Source organism: Mustela putorius, unplaced genomic scaffold, assembly GCF_011764305.1.
Source record: "Mustela putorius furo isolate JIRA1106 unplaced genomic scaffold, ASM1176430v1.1 tig00003834_pilon_pilon_pilon, whole genome shotgun sequence".
NCBI classification, from domain to species: Eukaryota; Metazoa; Chordata; class Mammalia; order Carnivora; family Mustelidae; genus Mustela; species Mustela putorius.
The window spans coordinates 24,097,325-24,120,261 of NW_025421987.1; the positions used below are offsets into that span (position 1 = coordinate 24,097,325).

General features: G+C 33.9%; 1 protein-coding gene across 4 annotated transcripts in view; it reads left to right on the plus strand.

Moving 5' to 3' along the window:
- The window catches only part of EPHA6 (EPH receptor A6), an 887,146-nt gene that overhangs the window by 729,919 nt on the left and 134,290 nt on the right, over positions 1-22,937 (plus strand). For all 4 annotated transcript variants that reach the window (XM_004773009.2, XM_004773010.2, XM_045088243.1 and 1 more), the window contains one exon: positions 7,835-7,960. In XM_004773009.2, coding sequence (XP_004773066.1) covers positions 7,835-7,960 — 126 coding nt within the window. The remainder of the gene's footprint in view (positions 1-7,834; positions 7,961-22,937) is intronic.

The window sequence follows — 22,937 nt, forward strand, 5'->3', positions numbered from 1 at the left end:
AAAAGTCAATGTCTATTTTAAATACAAATTAAAATGCATTTTTAATAAATGTCTTATTTTGATCAGCTTCAAAATATCTTCTCTTTGTTAATACTATAGTTTTATAAAATTACAGCAACCATAATTTCGTCATACATATCCTACAAGTTTAAAAATAACTCAGGAAAAGCTGAAAATTTATTTTTAAAAACACTGCAGAAATAACTCATAAAAATCTAGCCATGAAACTGCCCTTTTTGCTTCAATACTTTTATTGTGACCTATTGAACAACAGCAGGATGAGAAATCTGTAAAATTCATATTGCAGTGACCTGAAGGATTAAAAAAAAAAGTCAAAACAAAACAGTAATGGTTGCATGATCTTTAATTGTATTTGGTGCTGAAGAATCTTCATGGAGATTAGCTGTGTAGTTAGCTAAACAAGAAAATACTAATATAATTGAAGGCATATTTCCATTTATAATCATTTAGGAAATTGAAAAAAAGTCTGTAGGTATAACTTTGGTTTAACTTAGTTAGAATCATTTCCCGGGGGGTAGGGGAAAGAATCATTTCCTGAAAATAATAGTATCCTCTCAAAAATTGATTTCCTCCTTTTGTACCAGAAACGTGTGTTATAGTGCCAAGTTAAAACAACAACAACAACAACAACAGGTGCTTCAATAAATACTTGCTGAACAAATGACTAAGTCTATGAGTTATTTATGAATGTAATGGTTCTCTTTCACATGGTAAGCCTAATTGAAAATTATCCCTCATCTAGTCATTAGAAAGTTACTATAGGCCTAGGAAGCAATTGAGTAGTCTGAGTACTTCCTTAGATCCTAGTAAGATATTTGCCTAAGGAGCAATTTGTCACTTCTCATTTGATCGTTTTTTCAAACCATTTATTCAACTGGCCATTATTGAAACCCTACCCTGTGTAGCTTCTGATCAAGTTAGAGCAGCCTATGCCGGGGTCCCAGCCAGCTCACCTCATGAATCAGGATACAGCAGGAATCTTTTCTCTACTAAACTAGGCACAGCAGCTTAGTATTTCCTAGACCATGTGTTATTAAATAAAGAGACCTAAACAAAGGTTTCTATGGAAGAAGAATGCATTCTTTTAATACCTTACATGACAATGGCTCTTCTTACTGTTGCTAGTCTTCCTTCAGTGGTGATGTAACTCAGAGTCTGAGGCTTCATCCATATCACAAAAAATTCGGAAGCATGTGTTCAAACAACAGGCTTATTTTCTTTCACTTCCCTCCGTGTAGGAAAGAATGTGTAACCTGTAATTTATTGTAGCAGAAATAGAAGAGAAGCACACAGGAAAGAGAACACGAGATACACACGGAGTAGAGGGAAACACACTGACAAAGGACAAGTGAAATTGATTGATAGATAGATCGATAGATAGATGATAGATAGGGAGACATTTCTATAAATAGAGAGCAGAGAATCTTGGAAGGTTCTGAAGTGAGCATTCCTCAGGGAAAACAGACCTTGACATAGCATTTGGTTTCACAGACTATGTTATCATTAAACTTTGAAGTTATTCCTACTATAACTCAGAGGTACCATCATTAATCCTAACCACACAGCCATGGAATAGCTACTGTGTGCCCATTAAGAACTGAATACAGAATTCTTAAGACTGAGGAAAGGATCTCTATTCTGAATGCATATATACTCAATTCTTAGCTCTCCAAAATTGTAGTCATGCCCCTGTCAGTAATCATGTTTGAATCCAAACTCTACTCTGAATATTAATTTACTTATAAGTCATATATATTTTCTGTTTTACTGTGTTATGCTTTTATATTTATTCTAAGACAAAATATAAAAGGAATAAAATTTAAATATTTTGAAATAATATTCATTTTATATACTAACAGTGTAAGATGTATCAATTTAGTATCCGATTACAAGTTCAGCTTATTTTGATACTTGATTTCAAATAATAATCATACCATACACACAAAATATACATAAGATGCTATATATTTAGAACATTTTGTGATCTCTTTTCATGTCAGATTAGATCATCCTGGCATTTCACATTATAGTTGACAATTCTTTTTAAGAGTAGAAGACATAGATTTTCTATTTTGTGTCCTATGTGTTTGCTTGGACCTTGAATACCTATTTTCTGATGTATATCCAAGGTTGAGAACCACTGTGTAAGGAGCAGCATGAATTCTAGGTTCACTGCCCTGGGCCAGATGAAATCAAGGCCCTGCCCTAATTGTTCAGCTCTTGAAGTAACTGTTTTACTTCATAAAGTCTTTAGTAGGATTTCTCTTACTGTTTTATTGCTTAAATGAGCATTGTCCAAAATTCTCTGATTACACGCCTCTAACAATGAAAATGTTTGAGCATCCTCCACAGGGAATATTATGAGTATATTTTATTTATAATTTATTTGAGTCACATGTGTGCATGTGAATACTTAGAATACTAAGTTTACAATTATAAATGTTTTGCTTTTAACTGAATCTAGATATTCTTTGTCTACACATAGATCAAATTGGATATCTGCAAAAATAAAACCAAATGGAGACAATTTAAATGAATCACGTCTCAAAAAATTCCCATTATAGGGATATTGCCTTTATTAAACTTTTCAAGCAAAGTTAAATTATTGATATGTAATCTTCAAAGAAGAGATTTCTTCTGTTAGGTTTTTAATCTATGTATGTGGGGGAGGCAGGTAGTTCTGCATTAGAAAAATTTAATCAGTCTACCTTAATTTCTCACCCAAAGAGGTTTCTTTTGGGCACCTAGGTGGCTCAGTTGATTAAGCAACTGCCTTTGGCTCAGATCATGATCCTGGAGTCTCGGGATCAAGTCCCACATCGGGCTCCTTGCTCAGCAGGGAGTCTGCTTCTCTCTCTGACCTCTCACCTTTCATGCTCTCTTTCTCTCTCAAACACAACCTTAAAAAAAAAAAAAAAAAAAAAAAAGGAGGTTTCTTTTCTTAAAGCATTAGGACTTTGGGGCCCTGTGGGTGGCTTAGTCTGTTAAGTGTCTTGATTTCAATTCAGATTATGATATTAGGGTGATGAGATCAAGCCCCACATCAGATTCTATACTGGGCATGGAGCTTTCTTAAGATTCTTTCTCTCACTCTGCCCCCCGCCCTGCTTGCTCTCCCTATTAAAAAAAAAAAAAATTGGGACCATCTGATAATAATGTCTTATATTTATGATTATTTACTTTATTTAATCCTTACATTAGTATTATTAGGTAGGGTGAATTGTTATTTTCATTTTATATATGAGGAAATTAAGGCATGAAGAATCCAAAGTCATAGTCATTTTGTTATACAAATTCTAAAGATCTAATTTCCAAGGTAAAGTTATTTCAAAGAGATTCCTGCAAATCAATGAAAATGAGATTTTGTTTCATCGAGTTTAAGTGTTAAATATCTTATTTTAACTCTGAAAACTGGCAACTCTACAGACCAGATTACTTTCAAATAATCTAGATAATCAAAATCCTCTATTAACTGATCAAATCAGATGTCAAAACTCAGGCCAATCATGTCAACCTATGCTTTTTTTTACATCACGGTCAATAGCAACCAATTTTTTTTTTTTTTTGATGCTTTGCTCTCATACAGTGTTTCTCAGTGGTGCTGCTATCATTTTGAGAGAAATTCTCCTTTGTGAAGGGGGTATGTATACCAGTTATTATAATGCCTTTAGCATACATCCTAACCCTCACCCCAAAAATATGTCTTCCCTTAGTCATAATTTGCAGTACTACCTAAGGGATATCAATGACCACTGAACTACGGAAGGACAGATAACCTGCAGCCAGTGACTTTATGTTAATTTACCTTATACCAGTAGTTAATAGTGTCTTTAGTGAGTCTTAAAATCAAAAGTGTTTGAAATTATATTGGAGTAGGGTTTCAGATTTAGCAAATGAAAATATAGGATGCCCAATTATCTGGCAACTCTATATTAGAGACAATATAATGCTAATATCCTATTACGGTATTTCTTTTTTTTTTTTTTTAATTTTTTATTTTTGATAAACATATATTTTTATCCCCAGGGGTACAGGTCTGTGAATCACCAGGTTTACACACTTCACAGCACTCACCAAATCACATACCCTCCCCAATGTCCATAATCCCACCCCCTTCTCCCAAACCCCCTGCCCCCGGCAACCCTCAGTTTGTTTTGCCAAAGGGATATTGAAAAAGAAAGCCAACGTTGGTGGCATCACAATTCCGGACTTCAGGCTCTATTACAAAGCTGTCATCATCAAGACAGCATGGTACTATTACGGTATTTCTTTAACCCACTTACTCATGACCACTAACAAACTGGAAACTCTTTATTTGAGATTAGTAAAGCATATGTGAAGTGACACATCTTATATTTTCAAACTTGTAATGAAAGGGAGGAATATTCTCATCAAAAGTCTACTTTATCTGACACATAACTCAGACTACTGAATGCAACTAAAAACAATACATCTACATTTATCCTGCTACAGATAATAGCTGTTGTTTATTCTTTTGCTATAATATAAATAAGTTCAATACTTGCTTATTTAGTTTGTTGTTTCCATGTTTAATTCCAGTACAGTGTAATATTAGTTTCAGATGTACAATATAGTGATTCAGCGCTTCCATACAACACCCAGGTTCTCATCAGAGCAAGTGCCCTCCTTAATTGCCATCACCTATTTCTCCCATCCCCCCACCCACCTCCTGTCTGATAGCCATCAGTTTGTTCGCTGTAGTTAAGAGTCTGTTTCTTGGGGTGCCTGGGTGGCTCAGTGGGTTAAGCCTCTGCCTTTGGCTCAGGTCATAATCTCAGGATCCTGGGAGCTAGCCCCACATTGAGGCTGGGGAGCCTGCTTCCTCCTCTCTCTCTCTGCTGCCTCTCTGCCTACTTGTGATCTCTTTCTCTGTCAAATAAATAAATAAAATCTTTTTTTAAAAAAGAGTCTGTATCTTGGCTTGTGTGTCTCTCTTTTTTCTGTGTTACAATTACTTATTTAAAAAAATAAAATAAAAACAGCCAAAGACAGCAGTGTAAGCAATACAACAAACCAGACTAAAATTATTTCATATCCAATCCCAAAAGGTTCCTGAACTTAATTTCTTGTAGATTACGAGATAAGAGAATTATAACAAAGAATAAGTTCAGCTTCATTATTGAATTGTGAAAACAGAGCTGTAGTGTTTCATGCAATCTCTACTGACATGACTGACCCTAAGGAGAAAAATGATAAGACGTTATTAGCACGTAATATGATATTTCAACTGAATATGTATTCATGTACACCTGCTTTTCTGGTTGTTTGTTTCATATATGTATATAAAAAATGACAGTTCCTTAAGGAAGAGATGCCACAATAAATGAAAGATCTTTTAACCTGCAGTAAAGAAACATAACACAGCTATAATGAATGATGCAGCAAGTTTAAGAAAATGAAAGCTATTATTAAATATGACAAGCTGTCACAACCACAAAAATAGCAATCAGTGTAATCATAGCAATAATATAATATTTTTATTTTGTTTCAAGAAGTTAAAATAATGGATATCTTTTCTTAGTTAACAGTTTCAAGTAATATGGTTAAAATAGCAAATATAAAGACAAAAATCTCTAAATGTGAAGCATATTAACATTATTTAAAGTCTGCTCTACATGCTTTTTTCCTTCCAATTTCTTTTATGATAATTATATTTATATTCCTTTGTCTTTCCTGTACATGATTATGTTATTCTTTTCCTTTACAATCTAGGATTCTTTAACCCAGCTTCCTGTTACTTGGCTTCAATAAATCCATAATCAGCTAGAATTGGAGTATTTCTGTTTGAAACAGCCTATAATATAATACGAATTTCTTATATAATTCTTTTCACTGAAACAAAATCACCATTATTTTTGTAACTTTATTTTTTTAGATTTTTATGTATGTATTTGACAAAGAGAGATCACAAGTAGGCAGAGAGGCAGGCAGAGAGAGAGGGCAAAGCAGGCTCCCTGCTGAGCAGAGAGCCGATGTGGGGCTCGATCCCAGGACCCTGAGATCATGACCTGAGCCGAAGGCAGAGGCTTAACCCACTGAGCCACCCAGGTGTCCCACTTTATAACTTTAAGAATGAAGTATAAATATGTAATTATCTCTACCTGGTATTCAGTGATGCTTCTTGGCGATGGGCATTTTCCCAGAATGTTGAAATATTGCAATGTGGGACATGTGTAAATGAGGGCACACTTTTGCTCAATGATCTATACCCTCATGTAGTAGAAATTAGAGTCACTGTTCACCAAAAGTTACCTCAGAACATTCTGTGGCCTACAACTTGGCACTATAGCCACATCTCGTAATGCTTAAGGGACCCAAACTCCTCTGGGCCTTTATACTAAAGCCTCATAAATCAACAACAAAATGGATTTATTTACAGTAAATGATTTCCTTTCTATGCTTTCTTTAATTCAATGTACAATGGGCAGGCCTCACTCATAAAACATCTCTAAAGATCTGAGAAATGCTGGCTTTTCTTTAGCTACGAGTTTCTCCAGAGAAGCAACTTGTATAAAGAGTGATAGGTATACCAGGTCTGTTTAATCCTAGCCCAAGTCCAAAGAGGCTGTCAATTTTAACATATTGTAGGAGCAAAATTTGTGTCAAGGAACAGAATGAAGTCTCTTCGAAAATTCAGGACTTGTTAAAACTGAGCATGGGAGGATTGATTCCCCCAGTCTACTTATCCAGAAACTGCTGGTCCTGGTTGGGGTTTCAGAGGCCCCGAAGGATATGGGTGCCTTACCACCATCAGTGTAACTTGCTTGTAGGGTATTATTGTGATTAAACTTGGATATACCATATCAATTACCAGTGCGGGCCATGCACTGACAGTGCTTGTGTATTAAATTTTCTTCTGAATGACTTTAGTATCTTTCAGGTCATTGAGACACCAAATTGTAATGCTATTATTCCAAACTGCGGGGTTTCTAATTCACATTCAGAGAATAGCAGTCTTCCAAATGTGAAGCGGCTCATTATTTATTTTTAATCTATAGTGGAAAGATTTTTGTGCTATGAGTCCGCCAGCTCACCGGCAGCCCTCTCCCTTCCCATGCCTCAGTTTGCTGCTCTGTAAAATGAGGACCTGAATGATCTCTGATGTCCTTTCCAGCTCTGACAGTCTTTTATTCTACAATTCATGATATAATCTTATGGATAAACTTCCAAGTAGTTTACTTTTTGTTTTTTGTTGTTATCGTTGTTTTTTTTTGTTTGATTGTTTTTCGTTTTGTTTTTTGGGGTTTTTTGTTTTGTTTTGCTTTATAATAGCCCTCTTGAAAGTGAAAAAGCATCTGGTTCCACCTTTGCAAACTCTGTCTTCTCCCGAAAAGTATAACAAATTAAGAATTGTGTATATTGAGTTCCTTGCCACTATTTCAAAAACGCACTACTGCTGACATACCTAAACAAGGCACTGTTCCTTCCATGCACCTTCGATGTCTCATCCTGCTGTGGCTGTCTTCTGTAACCCTGGGTGTGCATTCTGCAAATAGACAACTTCAATGACTTATTTATATCCACTTTGTCAAATGGGGGTTTGGAAATTTTATCTTAGCATTCTTTTAAACCATGTGTGATTGTAAGTAGTTTAGAGTAGCTTTCTTTTCAGAAACTAGGTGGGTTTTTTAAGGTTTATGAATAAAAATGCATTCTATCCCTTTTCATTTTATCACTTCTTTTAAAGTTTGATGTCTTTATTAATCATAGGTGTTTTTTTCCCCCACTTAAATGATCAACAGCTTCTCCACAAAGAAGGTTTTGATTAATGTCCATTTTTATCTCTTGAAAGGATCCTTCCCGGCCATTGGGGTGGAGACGTTTTGCCCCAGCTTCCTGAGGGCAGGGTTTTTAAATAGCATCCAGGCCCCGCATCCAGTGCCAGGGGGAGGATCTCTGCCCCCCAGGATTCCTGCTGGTAGGTATTTCAGGTGAAGTTTTCTGCCACCATATACCTCAATAGAAGTGTGCTCACAATTGAAAGATCCATAAGACAAAAATAAATATTTCTATATTGTTGAAAGTAAATGCGAGTGACTTTTCTCTACTGCAGGGATCACATTTATGATACCTAATGCTTCAGAAGTTGTGAAAGGAAGTGGAAGAAAAATCTGTAACCTGAACACCCAACTAGCATAATGCTGGGACTTCTTCTAGAATGATTTTTACATGAATAAGAACTAGAGCTTTAAATCCCAAATTTCATAAATCAGGAATAAAAATAAAGATAAATTTGACCTATTTTGCCACTTGGAACTGGCTAGCAAAGAGAATTAAAAATAACATTATTAATAGAAAGAGTAAGTCCATATTTGGATGAGCTTATAGAGATTTAATTAAAATTTCATTTCACTAAAGAGAAATTATTGGAAGAAATGCCCAAAATGTAGCAAATTTGGAAGAACCTTTTGAAAAAAGAAAATTAATACTCAGTTTCCCCTGAAAATGTCAATCTGACCAAAGCTATATTTTATTAATCAGAGAAACAAAATATAGAAATTGAGCACTTTAAAGTGCAATTTCAAAGTTTACTAAATCACTTTCAGATTATCCATGGTAGTATTTGAGTCACAAATTGTTTCTCTCCTCTCATTTTTAAGATATCCAGCTGCCTTCTTCTTCTGTATAAAGGACACAAACCTGCTTTGTATTTCATATGTGTCTTAGCAAAATAGAATTAGGATATTGATTCTTGGAGTTTTATCTATCTTAATTCTTGTTTTTTATCACAATTAATAATTATGCCACAAATTATAGTAATGACACCAATGTATTCAGGAGGGTCTGGCCCATCCAACCAATACTGGGAACAATTGAAGACACTTGGAAATCCAATAAAAACAAAATTCCAACATGCACATTTCTTGCTTTTCTTGACACAATTATACTGACAAAGCCTAAGATTATTATGCTTACATTTTTCTGTTGTTTTTCAATTATCCTTGTCTATTAAATTACAACATACAAAATAACAAACTATAAATACGCTTTGATTTAATTTGGTTTTATCATTGAATAATTACAGATTGATAATGGTTTGAGGCTTTGTGGCAAACAAAGCCACTGATAGGTAGGAACCAAAGTTATGTGAATTAAAAATTAGCAATTTTAATTCTAATGAGTGCTACTTTTTTCCTCTTTAGAAATGAAACTATCAATTGCACAGAAATGTTGCATTCTTACTGTTGGTGGTGATGGTGGTGTTGATACAAAAGACTAGAAATAAAATCCATATATGCTAAGCTCTCAGAGTTACCTGCAAATATAAAAAGGCAGTTTTCACATATATTATTAATATATCAGTGATTGGAATTTTGTAGTGATTGGATGATTTGTAGTTTAATGGCTTAATTCTTAACTCTTACTGACAAATCATGGTGGATTTAGGTACGTTTGGCAGAAATGACATTACGAAGTTCAGGAGTGACTTGAATTATTCAGCATCACTGGTAAATAAATAAATAAATAACCCTTGTCATTTAGCCACTGAGAAAGATAGAAGAAAGGTGATGTTTCTATAACACATACACAGAAAACAACTTTCTAGAGAGAGATCAGAAAGAATACTCTAGCACTCTATTCTTCTTGGCTTTAAGCCAAATTTGCCTCCAGCTTTCATAGGAGAGAAAACTCAGTTCAGTTTCCATGACTTACATACAAATCAGGTGTAACAAAATTGCCTCATAAAAAATTTATAGATCTAAACTTGTTCCTGTTCCCTCAAACTGAAATTAACTCAACTCACTTTTCCTAGCTTATATCACTTTGATAAGTGATCCCTGTACACTTCCTCTGGCACTTTTCAGTAATGACGGCTACAATTTCAAAGGTAATTTTTATCCTCTTCCATTTATCTAGAGCTTATTTCCCAAGAATTTCCTTTATGATTTTGTGTAAAGAGGCATGAATCTGTAATCACGAGAAGTGTTTATTCTTTTATATTTTTAAAAAGTATTTCTTTGCTATCTAATAGAAGAATTCATAACCCTTCAGGTTTAGGACATCATCAAAAAAGCAGTTCCTCCCATGACCTGTACCATGGTATTTTAAATAGTTAGCCAGAGGTTGATGTCCGTGGGGCACCAGTTAATTTGCTTTCTCCCAATTGACTATATTTCACAGTACTTCAAGGGTCAAAAGACATTAGCTATGTCGTTCAAGGAATCACAAAAACCTATTCTAATGACGGGGCTCATTTAATTCCCAGTAACTTATCTTAATCAAATTTAAATGAAATATGTGATGCTATCTTGTGTAAAATAGTTTCTTCAAATTCATGTCATATTGTGCTATCAAGAAGCAATGTTTTTATAGTAAATTTTACACTTACTGCAATAATGAGTGCATCATTGACTCATGAGGTCCAGAAAACAGATAAGCCTGAAGTTGGTAAAATTATGTAACCATTGTCAATTGTTTATACTGTTTATATGTCCTTACTATTTTTTAGAAAGGTCATAATAAAGAGTTTTTATTCTTAGTTCCAAACAGAGAAGGATACCAGAAAGTAATTGGCTAAAAATTGAATAGCAAGTATAGTCATGCATTGAATGCAATGCCTTTCATATAGAAGTTACCCAACAAAGTAAGGAAAGTCACAGGAGAGAAGAGAGGAGGGGTAGGGGAGATAAGAGAGGAGGGAAGCTAGAAGAGAAGATAGAATTATGTAACTGCTATTATATTTTTTAAATCAAAATCTTCCCTTCTGTATTCTTCCCTGCTCAAATCAAATTCTACCTCCCTGAAAAGAACGATGTCCTTCTTCTAAATATGTAATCAGGCATATATTCTAAAATGGTAATAAGTTTTCTTCTTGGCTCCATCTAGTTATTTCTTTGACTTAATTCTGTAGCCACACTGTATCTGAAAGTGGGATAGAACATTTTTATATGCCACAGAGTACTGATTACACATAGGGTCTTAGACTTGTAGCTTATCTTATGACAGATTCTGCTTCTACCCAAACCCTTTATCTTTTTGGCAATTTCATTTCACATACCATATACAAATAAAAGCAGCATAATAAAGTCATTGGGAGATAAAATTATGCAGTTATAATGATGGGGTAATACATGGAAGTTTACTGATTCAGTCTTTTCTGTCACTGCACAGCATTAAGTATCTAACATCATGTAGCACCTTAAATTTAAACTAAGATCCAAATATTACAATGTATCTTAAAAATTAGACTTATTAGTAAAATATAAAGGCATAAAAAATATAAAGGCATATTCACTACCTAGTAATTAGTCAGAAAATATCATCCTAGATGGGTACGATTAGATCAACAAAATTCTAAGTTACATTTTTCTAGCAGTTTTCTGTCAGTTATGGGAGACATATTTTTCACTAAAGAGGCAAACATTTTATATATATATATATATATATATAATTATAATATATTTGTATGATCAAGACCAAACTCAAACATATACTTCAAACTAAATGATTTGTCAATTATAATCAAAGTCTGTGAAAGAGAAAACAAAGGAAACAGGCAGCATGTTGGATTTAGAAACAGATAAATTCTGATAGAAATCAATGTCCAAGATTTCCCTAATACTTCCTTTGTGGTTAATCTTGGAAGCTCTTCAGTTGTGGAAGGACTATTCTTCTGAAACACCATCATAGTTTTGTGTACCTGTGCTTTAAATACAATGCTATATATAAAACACCTCTTTTGACTTCTTTACCTGAGCTTCTCTCCATTGCATTCCATGTGTTGGGGTCAAATTAAATGGCAAAGATGGAGTAAATCAATCACGTGAGACTTCCTTTCCACTTACACTGAATCAGATAACAAGAGAAGTCTTAACATTGGGTCTCAAACACCAGATTTGCAATTAAATTGCAATTAAATGAAATCAAATATATAATTAATAAAGCTAATAAATAATGATTTTTTTTAACATTTGAAAAAAAGATTTGGATGAGCCTTATCCTCAAATAGCCAGACATTTTCATATCTTCACGAGTGTCCCCTGATTAGCAGGAAATGAATACACAATCCAGTTTTCTATAAACTGATAACAGATCCAACTAGACCATTTTTATAGCAAAGGACTTACAGAGCTGAGCCAATATTAAAATGTCTTCAAAATCTATTAGCCATGATTATCAATATTTTCCTTTCCATATTTCATATGAAATCCTATCTGATATGGAGTCAGGGCAAATATTACATGCGCTATAATTCAGGCAAAAATTTTTCTTATTCAGAAGGCATATAGTTTAAAAGGTAGAAATGCTAGGAATGATAAGGTTAAAGCTGCAGAGAATCTCAGATCTAAGAATATAATATTATCAGATTTTGATGCATATAGAGGACTGTGGAAAAGCAGTAACACAAATATATAAGACTAAGTGGCAAACTTAGTTTGCCATAGTTTGACTATAAGTTTAGGAAAATTGGCATTAACTCAGTGTACTAAGGGAAATGAATAGTTGAAAAGTATATAACTTTTAAATACAATCAAACCATGGTTCAGTAAAATCAAAGTAAACCATTTCATTTTTTTATATGATTAGGCATTCTAAAAAAGGTCAGTAACTTTGCTTGAGATCCATAATTTGACATTTCAAAGTTAATCATGTCTAACAAAATAATTTCTATACTTTCGGTTATAGTTCTTCTGAGGATGATTATTCTTTTTATATTTTTATGTAGTATAAACAACAATTGGCCTTATTTTATCTTTAACAAAATGTTGTTGCAGTCAATGTACATAAAGGTTAAGAGATGGTGGTTTACTTTTTAAGTACGAGATCTTCAAGGGGAAAAATAATCTCTTTAATTAAAGGGTTGATATTTTATACATTTCTACAGTTGAGAATGTTGTCAATTACCCTGAGTGAGGTGTGTGTTAATGAGTGTTTGCAATCACCTACTTAAACCAAAAACTAATTATAAAAGGTATAGGAAAAACTGGAATAAATGTGCAAAGTAAAATCCTGAATAAACGATTCAAAGTGAATTACTGTTAAAAAAAGAAAAACCTCTCATTTGGATTCCTAAGTCCTGCTTACTTTATTCCTTTCCATTTGTGTGATTCCAAATAGGACCCAATAGGCCCTAATCAATACTCATTTGTTCAATTCTCCCTAGAGAACTCTCCTCCTTGAAAGTCTATGTATCCGCATGCTTTAGAAGGAAACTCTGCAGAACTAGAACTAAGCTATTAGAAAAACTAGGATGGGGAATCTGGGGCAGGAGTGGGCAGAAGACCAACATTACTCTAGTTCAGGACTGAGAAGTGGCATAGAGAAGAGAGGGTCACTGATAAAATGATAGAGGAGAGACCACACCCAGCCAACAGAAGCACAAGGAAGGTGACGTAAGTGATTGTATTTCTAGTCATACACCAATAAACAACCCCTTTAAAATATTTTCACACTGTTATTGCTATATTAGAGGATTATTTAAAAACACCTTTTGGAATATACTGATAGTTTCCAAAACCTGTGTGAGAGGGGCTGGCCAGTTAATGCAAAGTTGCATTCAGTCTGCTTCCTCTATTGCTTGAAGTCATTGTTTCTAAAGAGTGTGGTTCTTTGGCTTACCTGAGGAGAAATATGCAAAAGATCAGAAAATAATTTAAAGCTTAAGGAAGACAACTTGAAGATACCACTTGAAATAAGAAAAGTCAGGATGGAAGCATACACAAAATTGAAGATATAATTCCAACTTTCAAGAAACAGTCAGTTTATAAAAACTTTAACCTATTGAAGTTTATGAGTTTAAGGACTCTTACGGATTCCTGATGTTGTAGTATGGGTCATGGACTCAGATTCCTAATGGATTGTACTTTGTTTCTTGGCCAAAAATAACAGACTCTTCACCAAGAAAATTGACATATGATCATATATAAATATTTACATACAATTTCAAGAGGCCTCTGGACCTCTTGAAGTCCATAAATGAAGGATCTCAGGTTCTTAAAAACTCAATTTTTTTTACATAAGGTTGTGCTTAGTTGACATAAAGGATTGAGAGTGCATTTAAAAGAAAAATTTTAAAAAACAGAGCTGCAGGATGCACTTGATATCAAATTCTTGAATATTTACAAAGAGAATTTCTATTCTTTTTCTTCCAGAAGACATGAAAATTATTAAAAGAAACTTTAAGTGATATCCAAATATTTTACTAGTTCTTTTTTACTTCTTCATTACTTGTATTTTTCATTATTTTCAGATTCTTTAAATACTTCTAGCTTTTGACCTTAGCTATGTATTCTTGATAGCATAAAGGTTGCTTTTTCTTAATATCATTTGAAGAAGTTTGCAACTAAAAATCCGGACCTTCTTTATATGGCTGTTTAAATTCTCAGTTGAGAATATATATCTACTCTCCAGAGATCTTCATGTTTTCTTATTACAAATTGTGTATTTTTGATGCTATTCAAAGAAACTGTCAACACTTTCAAAAGATTTATCCCAGAATCATTTTCTTTTCACAAAAGAAAATTTTTTTAAAAACTTTATACAGCTGAACCAGTATTTAATCTTTGTGTTGGTGGGAATTGTTGTGTCTGTGTGTGTTTACCTTAATTGGAAACATGATAAGCAATTGAGTGGCTCAAATGTCTTTTCCTTTCCCACAGGGCCACGTGCATGCCCTCATGGGCTGCTGGGCCTCTTAAGAACATAAATAAGTGGGAATAGACCAAACCCTGTTATAAAACATATCACATCTCAGCATTCATTCTTGTGACTTGTAGGACAAAGCTTGGTAGAAGTTGCCTAGTGGCACAATGTTGGCTTTTCCTAGTTTTGTTCACAGAGGTCTTAAAGAAAGTGTAATTAGCAAAACTGAACTTTCTTTCTTTCTTTTTTTTTATTAAGCCCCTTTAAAAAATTGAAGAAAAGACTCAAAAATAATTAGTAACTTTCCTACGAGGGAAAAAAGGAAACTAATTGGTAGTTTAACTTATATCATAGATGTTTTCTCCATTATAATTAAAATATCACCATAAATAACTTATATAGTTAGTATTAAATATATCCTCTCCAAACATTTGCTTTATTTTTAAATTTTGTGTTTTATTTTGATTAGTGAATGATACAAAAGGCCAAAAAACTGAATATTTGATTGGTTATGTAACCATAAAACACTTCTGAAGCCAGAAATGAAGAATAGCATTTGAAACAGTGCTGTAAAATATGATATTTTCTCTCAAAAGCTTCAAGAGTCTCTCTTAAAACATTTCTTGTAAAGGAACCTCAGAATCATTATCATAAATTGATGTGTGAGAATGGAGAAAGCAAAATCTAAAGATTTTGCCAGCAAGTTTCCTAACATGTATTTCCTCTTTATTTAGAATATTATATTGCTTTACAAGGCTTTAAAATCATAGAACTTCTCAAGAATAAAACATCTTTAGGAACAGCACAGTGCCCAGTCCATAATAACTTTCCAGGATTGTTAAGATGAGCCACAGAAATTTAGGGTATTACTTTATGTCTCCAAATTACTAATGAAGATGCAAGTATCATTTGGGGGTATAAGAAGATGGTTAAGCATTCAGATTCTGGAACCACATCTCCTGCCTTCAAACCTTGGCTCTGCCAGTTGCTCACTGTGCATTCTTGGACAAGTTAAACTCTCTGTGCATCTGTAATTTAAGCTGTTAAATTGAACTAGTAATTATATCCACCATAAGAGTATGAAGATTAAATGAGTTAACACATGTAAAACTCTTAGAACAGAACCTGGCAGATTGAAAAACTTATTTTTTAAAAATTAGTTATTACATATATGCTGATTTAGAAATAGTATCTATTGTTAAATCATCTACACAGAAGATTTTCACAGAAAATAACAAAGGCAGCATGACTCATAGATTTATTTTATTTTACTTTTTTAGATTTATTTTAGAGAAAGAGAGAACAGAGGGAAGTGCAGAGGGAGAGGGAGAGAATCTTCAACAAGACTCCCCACTGAGCATGGAGCCCGACTCAGAGCTGGATCTGATGACCCATGAGATCATGACCTGAGCCAAAACCAACAGTCAGATGCTTAACTGACTGAGCCCCCCAGGCACTCCTGGTTTAATTTGGTTTTGAACTTGTATATTACACAGTATTTCAAGTTACAAGAATGGTCTAATATATTTCGTCCATTGCTACCTAATGGTAAATAATTGTTCACATAATAATTGATTATTGTATAACCAATTCTTTCAAAATGGTTGAAAACAAAAAAAAGTAAAAATCAGATAATCTCAAAACATATACTTTTAATTTAATAATTGTCATTATAATATTTTTGTAAATATGGATACAGTACAAAATCAAGAAAGTCGTTCTTAAAAATGCATATGTTATTAAAATTTTGCAGTATGGTTAGTGTCTTATAGTGGAAACAAAATCTAACATTAGACATCTTTGGCAATAACTTTTATTGTCAACAAGACACTTCTAATTAAGAAGTCTTTTTGCCCATATGGTAATTTTCTGTAGAAAGGATAGTACTGAATATTACTGAAGTTAATTGATGCAGATGGTATGCCACTGCTCTCTGGAACTGGCAGGAGAATTATATTTCATTTTTTTAGCCTCATACCTTTCATTTACTCTAAAACAAATCTAGATTAAGAAATGCCACAGTTTTCATAAATGCAATCCTTCCTCCTAATTTCTGCTCAGCTGTTTTGTCATTGGATAAAGTAATTTATTCTTCATCATTTCTCTCAGGGCATTTAGATCACATCTAAGTTTTAAAAACAAAATAAAGAAATTAAGACAAAGCATGGAACAAATTTCAAATAGTGTTAAAGTTAAAATCAATTCCAGGGGTGCCTGGGTGGCTCAGTCAAGCATCTGCCTTCAGCTCAGGTCATGATCTCAGGGCCCTGGGAGCGACCCCCCATTTGGGCTCCCTGCTCAGTGGGGAGCCTGCTTCTCCCTCTCCCATTATCCCTGCTTGTATACACTCTCTCTCTCTGTCAAATAAATAAATAAAATCTTTTAAAAATTAAAAAATAAAATAAATTGCAAATTAACCATGAAACATATTGTTATAGATATAAATAAATATGTAGAGTACAGAAGATGCAGCATAGCTTGTTAGATAGGAGTAAGAATCTATTTCCTATACTAGCTATTCCCCAGAAACTGTATGTGATAGCTTGTCATTTAAAATAAGAAAATGCCTATTTTGATTATGTTACTCTACTCTAGGAGAAACCATCTTGCTCTATAAAGCAACTTCAAACCTGTCAATTTCAGGTGTATAGGATTCTTTTTTATTATGTTCAGTTAGCCAACACATAGTACATCATTAGTTTTGGATGTAGTGTTCAAAGATTCATTTTTTGCATATAACACCCAAGACTCATGGCAGCATGTGCCCTTCTTAATATCCATCACCCAGTTACCTCATTCCCCCACTCATCTCCCCTCCATAGCCCTCAGTTTGTTTCCTGGAGTCCAGAGTCTCTCAGAGTTTGTCTCCCTTTCTGATTTCTTCCCATTCAGTTTTCCCTTCCTTCCCCTGTGGTCTTCTGTGCTATTTCTTACACGTTTCACATATGAGTGGAATCAGGTGTATAGGATTTAAATAGACCTTTGAGACCATCAAAGAAGCTCCTAAATATACTGATCATAGTCATTTTCAGTTATGAGTCTTTTTAACTAGGAAAGCCACTTCTTAGATTACAATTCAGTATCTAGCCAGTAAGGTAAGATGTGATATTTGCTATTTATTCATTCATTCATTCTTTAAGCTGTTATTGGGTGATTTGGTATTTAGTGTAAAGTACTATTCTCTGTTTTAAACACATCATCTCTTTTACTCTCACATATCACACAATGGAGGAAGTGTTATTATTATTCATATGTATACATATACATATGAATAAGGAGATAGGCAGTAACATAAGTGAGCTATGAAAGGTCACTTAACCAAAGTGGAAAAGTCTTCAATGTCACATTATCTGACTTTAATACAACTTCTAATTGCACTGTGCTGATTCAGGCACACAAAGGATAAGGTAACCAAACATTCAAATTGTCCTGAGATATGAGAATTTCAGTGCTAAAACTGGGAATTTACTGTATTACATAAAATGTGTAACTAGTGGTCATTTTTACTTTGCCATAGGATATAAAAGAATTTTTTGTCTCAGTACCAAGCTACAATAAAATATGGAAATGATCCATTTTTATAAAACTATTTTTGGCTACACATTGCTATGAAATGTGTAAGTCTGATTATTCACAGACCTGTGAATTTACAGACCCCCCCTAGGGCAAATAATACATTATATGTTAATTTTTTTTAAAGGAAGAAGAAACAGATAATTGTGCTCAAAAAGGAAGGAAAGTAAGTGTATACCAACATTTTTAAGTGCCAACGATTGCCAGACACTGTGAAAACTATACATTTTTTTCATCTAACTCTTTGAAAACCATATGTAGTAGATAATATTATCCTCATTTTATAAATGCAAAAACTGAGAGAGCAAAAATAACTTGCCCAAGATCATGTAATAGGCAGCAAGACTAAAATTTGAAGTTTCCTTTGTCTCCAAATCTATATATTATACAAGGCAAAGAATTTAGGATTTCTTGATTTGCCGTTCTGTTATTTCAGTAACTCTTTTCTTGGTCGTCACAGGGAATATCTTTATGTGTGTATTCCTTCTGGAATTCCATTAAAAAAATGAAATTTAGTACCTATTCTGTGCTTAGTTCTCTGCTCAACAGTGAATTTGCTGAGAACTATGCACAATTCCTGACGTCCAGGGCATTTTAGAAGGGGCAGCAGACACCTCCACAGAAACACCAATACTATGCCGTAAGTGTGTCATATAGTAGTTTGATTAAGATGTAAAGGGAGGAGAAAGCAAACAGCCAGGTCTTCCTAAAAGAGAAAGTGTTCATCGAATTGACCATGGAGACAGTATTTAAGCTCTACATTTTCCTTTTTAAGTATATGATTTTACAATGAGAAGGAAGTCTTCCAGGGAAGAGAGGGAGGTATAAGTCAAGTCATACTTCATGAATTATGAGGATTTGAAAAACAGGAAGTACAGGACTAGAGGGAGGTAAAAATGACACGAGAACAAAGGTAGAGGAGAAACTGTGAAGGAATTTATTGCCACGCCCTTTAAACTTTAATCCTACAGCAAAGAAAACAGTAAGTAAAATGGTTTTTTTTTTTAATTTTATTTATTTATTTGACAGATCACAAGTAGGCAGAGAGGCAGGCAGAGAGAGAGAGAAGGAAGCAGGCTCCCTGCTGAGCAGAGAGCCCAACCCAGGGCTCGATCCCAGGATCCAGAGATCATGATCCAAGCTGAAGGTAGAGGCCTTAACCCACTGAGCCACCCAGGTGCCCCAATAAAATGGGTTTTTAAAGAAGGAGATGAGGGCTTAGCCATTTATGTTAATTGACTGTTTACCTATTTCTGTTCCCCTTTCCACTATACACTTCATGAAGCAAGGATCTTGTACTGATTGAGGATTTGTTTTGTTTTGTTTTGTTTGTTTTGTTTTGTTTTGTTTTGTTTTAGAGAGAAAGAGACCACACACATACATGTGAGGGGGGACAGGCAGAGGGAGGAGAGGGAGAGAATCTTAAGCAGACTCCACACTGAGCAGGAGCATGATGCAGGGTTCCGTCTCATGACCCTGAGATCATGACCTGAGCCAAAATCAAGAATCAGACACTTAACCAACTGAGCCACCAAGGCACCCCAATTAAGGATGAGTCTTTGGAAACCAGAGGAGTACTTGATATATAGTAGACATTAAACAAATGTTTGATGCATCACTAAATGTTTGAAATAATGATTATATAAGCATTAGAAAGTATAACCAGTAACTGATTTTGTAATAAGTGAAGGAAGTAAAAGCAAAAGCAGGATATAGGCAGCAATAATTTTATATAGAATCAGCATCATTTAATAATTTATGGACTAACAGGGTTTGATAAAGTGAGAAGTCCAATATTAGAGTAAGATTTCAAACTAGATAGATGGTGATGTTTTAACCCTGACAGGAATATAGGAGGGGAAAAAAGTTCAGAGGAAATGTTAAAAGATTTGATTTGAATTCACCTGAGCATAAGATTCCTTTGGGACACAATCTGATAATGACCAGGCAACAGTATAAGGGGAAAATCATCCCCCAATTTTAGGACTTATCTTGTGAATAAATAGTTATTTCCTATATTGTAATTTTGTTCAAATTTATGTCATCCATATGAATGCCTTAGAGGGATAAGAAAATTATTTATTCTTAAATCCATTCGAGATTATAACTATAATTCACTATCCCTACATCAGAAATGGGGGCGGTAGAAATAGGTTAAAAATAACTGGCTCCAAAAATCCAGAATTGCAACTGGGGGTGGGGGGGAAATACAAGCAACCCATCAAGCCAAGTTATCACCACAAATTGTAGATAAAATATAGACATGATATAATGTTAAATAAACTAGAATCTATTTAAATCTGTAATAGAGTTTGGAGGTCACTGAGATTTGTTTAGAAATGGCTAAGCTGATACAAAATACTACATCCAGCAAAAACTCATTACTTTTATGAAAATGTTAAATTTCCCCTATAATCCTCTTCTTTCACAAATGTTCTTGAGGCAAACAAACAAACAAAAATACTATTTCACTTGCAAAATATTCTCCCCAAGTTTCAAAATCATCTCAAGTATTGGGCACCTGTAAATATGGAAGAAAAAAAAATTAGTCAATAGTCCACTGAAGTCCCAATTAAAGAAAATAATTTTTCTCTGTAACAGAAAAAGATGATCTGAGATTTTGTGATTCATTGTGTTCTGGATATAAGTAAGAGATTTCTTCCAAGGGTTTGATTGGGAATGGGAATGCAATTTAAGATATACATAAACATTTCTGGGCTATTTTTTGAAGGGAAATGAAAGGAATTTACTTTTTGTGTGACTTATAGAAGTGCTTTTCAAAATCTCTTAAAGCAAACTGATAAGGCTTCTAAAAAAGGTCTAGGGATTTTGACACTTGACTAACATTCAAGAATCTTGGAGTCTATCCACTGACTTCAATACAGTGCAAATACTGAGTTAATTCTGTGACATGAGGTCTTTGGGAAACTGTGTAAAATTTTTTTTAAAAAGTGAGAAGAAAAGCTGAAATATTTTGAAAATATAAAAAGAGAATTAATCACCTCCAAATATATTTTCCAATAGCAATAATGTATTATATAATTTTTACATATTTGAAAATAAAACAAATTACTGTTTACCAATAGACTTCTGTCACCTAATCATATATTTGAATACTATCCTTTCATAATTTCCCTCATACTTATCTTTTTTTTATTATAAAATGTGATCATAGACTGTATAGTTTCTTGTAATCTTCACAGTGTAGCTAACCTCCCTATAGAAAACCACTAGGAAACAAATTACAGGTTAGATGCCAGCAGTATTCTAATAAAACAGCTCCTTAGTTTAATAATAGCAGCTCTAAATCGATGTTACTGCACAAAATACAAAAGATGCCAAGCTCAGGTGTGAAAGTTCTAATTCACGAAACTGGGGGAGTCTTCTTTTGACTCTTTATTATCTTTAATGAGAAGATGAAACTTGTCATTGATGAATTTCAAGGCTGCATAAAGTATCTCCCAAGGAGTTACAGCTAGAACTAATTTCAATGTACTTGGTATTCACATAGATTAGAACCTTACTCAAATACTTTGGTGTTACTCTCTGAGGAATTAAGAAAATTGTTGAGAAAAATCTACCTGTTACTATAAATAAAACTCCTACTCTGCTCAGTTTTACAGGATGTGGCTTTGAGAAACCTAGTGAGTGGGGATACATAGCATCTGTGGGAAGTGAAGGGAGAAAAACAACCTAACCTAGAGCCAGGCACAACATTTTATAATGTAGACAATAAATGTGACGAGAATGCCACTATAGGAAATATCACTATGGGGGACTTTCAAGGAGGAGGTACAGTATGTAAGTTCTAGGGACATGTGGAATGAGATTAGGAAGAGAAGCAAATCGGTAGATAGTCCTGGCAGGGGATAGCAAAAGGAAAAGCAGAGGAGACGGAACTGAACCAGTATAGATGATAATGAAGCTAGGAACAGGAGATGGTAGGGCTAGTTAGGAGAGATGAGGTCCAGCACGGAAGGATGAACCTTACAGCTTTGATCTATAAATTGTGTCTGAGAGGTCCCTGTGGCAGAAAAGCTAAGAGCTTAAGCTCTGAAACACTCTGCCTGATGCTGCCACTTACCAGCTGTTGGACTCTGGACAAGAACTTTAATTTTCTAACCCCAATTTTTCTTATTTGTGTAATAGGTCTAATAATAATTTGTATCAATACAAGGGAAGTGCTTGCAAGCTCTTTTTGTTGTATCAAGACTGACATTCTTAGGGAGAGGATTTTTGTATGTGTATGTATACATTTTATATATATATTTTTGTATTTGTATGTGTATGTTTTATATATATATGTGTACTAATTATATATACATATGTATATGTGTATATATGTGTATATATAACATATATATATATTTTTTTAAACTAAATATGTTTCTCTGGCAGCAATGGTCGAGGTAGATTAAAAAGATGTGACCCTGGGCAGGTGAACTAACTCAGGCAGTCACTGTAGCAACCCAGTTTTTCCTCTTAACTTCCATGATCCATAATAATTGATACTGGAATATGGGTTTCAGAATTTTCATATTTAATCATAAAAAATGATCTTGTATTGTCCCTATCTTGCTAACCAAGTGTTTGTTTCAGGCTTCTGTTTCCAAGCTCTCTAAATCCAATAGCCAAATAAAAGACATCCTGTCAGGTTTAAAATCTGGATCTTCTAGATCCTTGCTACAATTGTGCCAACAGTTCATTTGACCTCAGTATTTTCTGATAAAGTTCTGTAT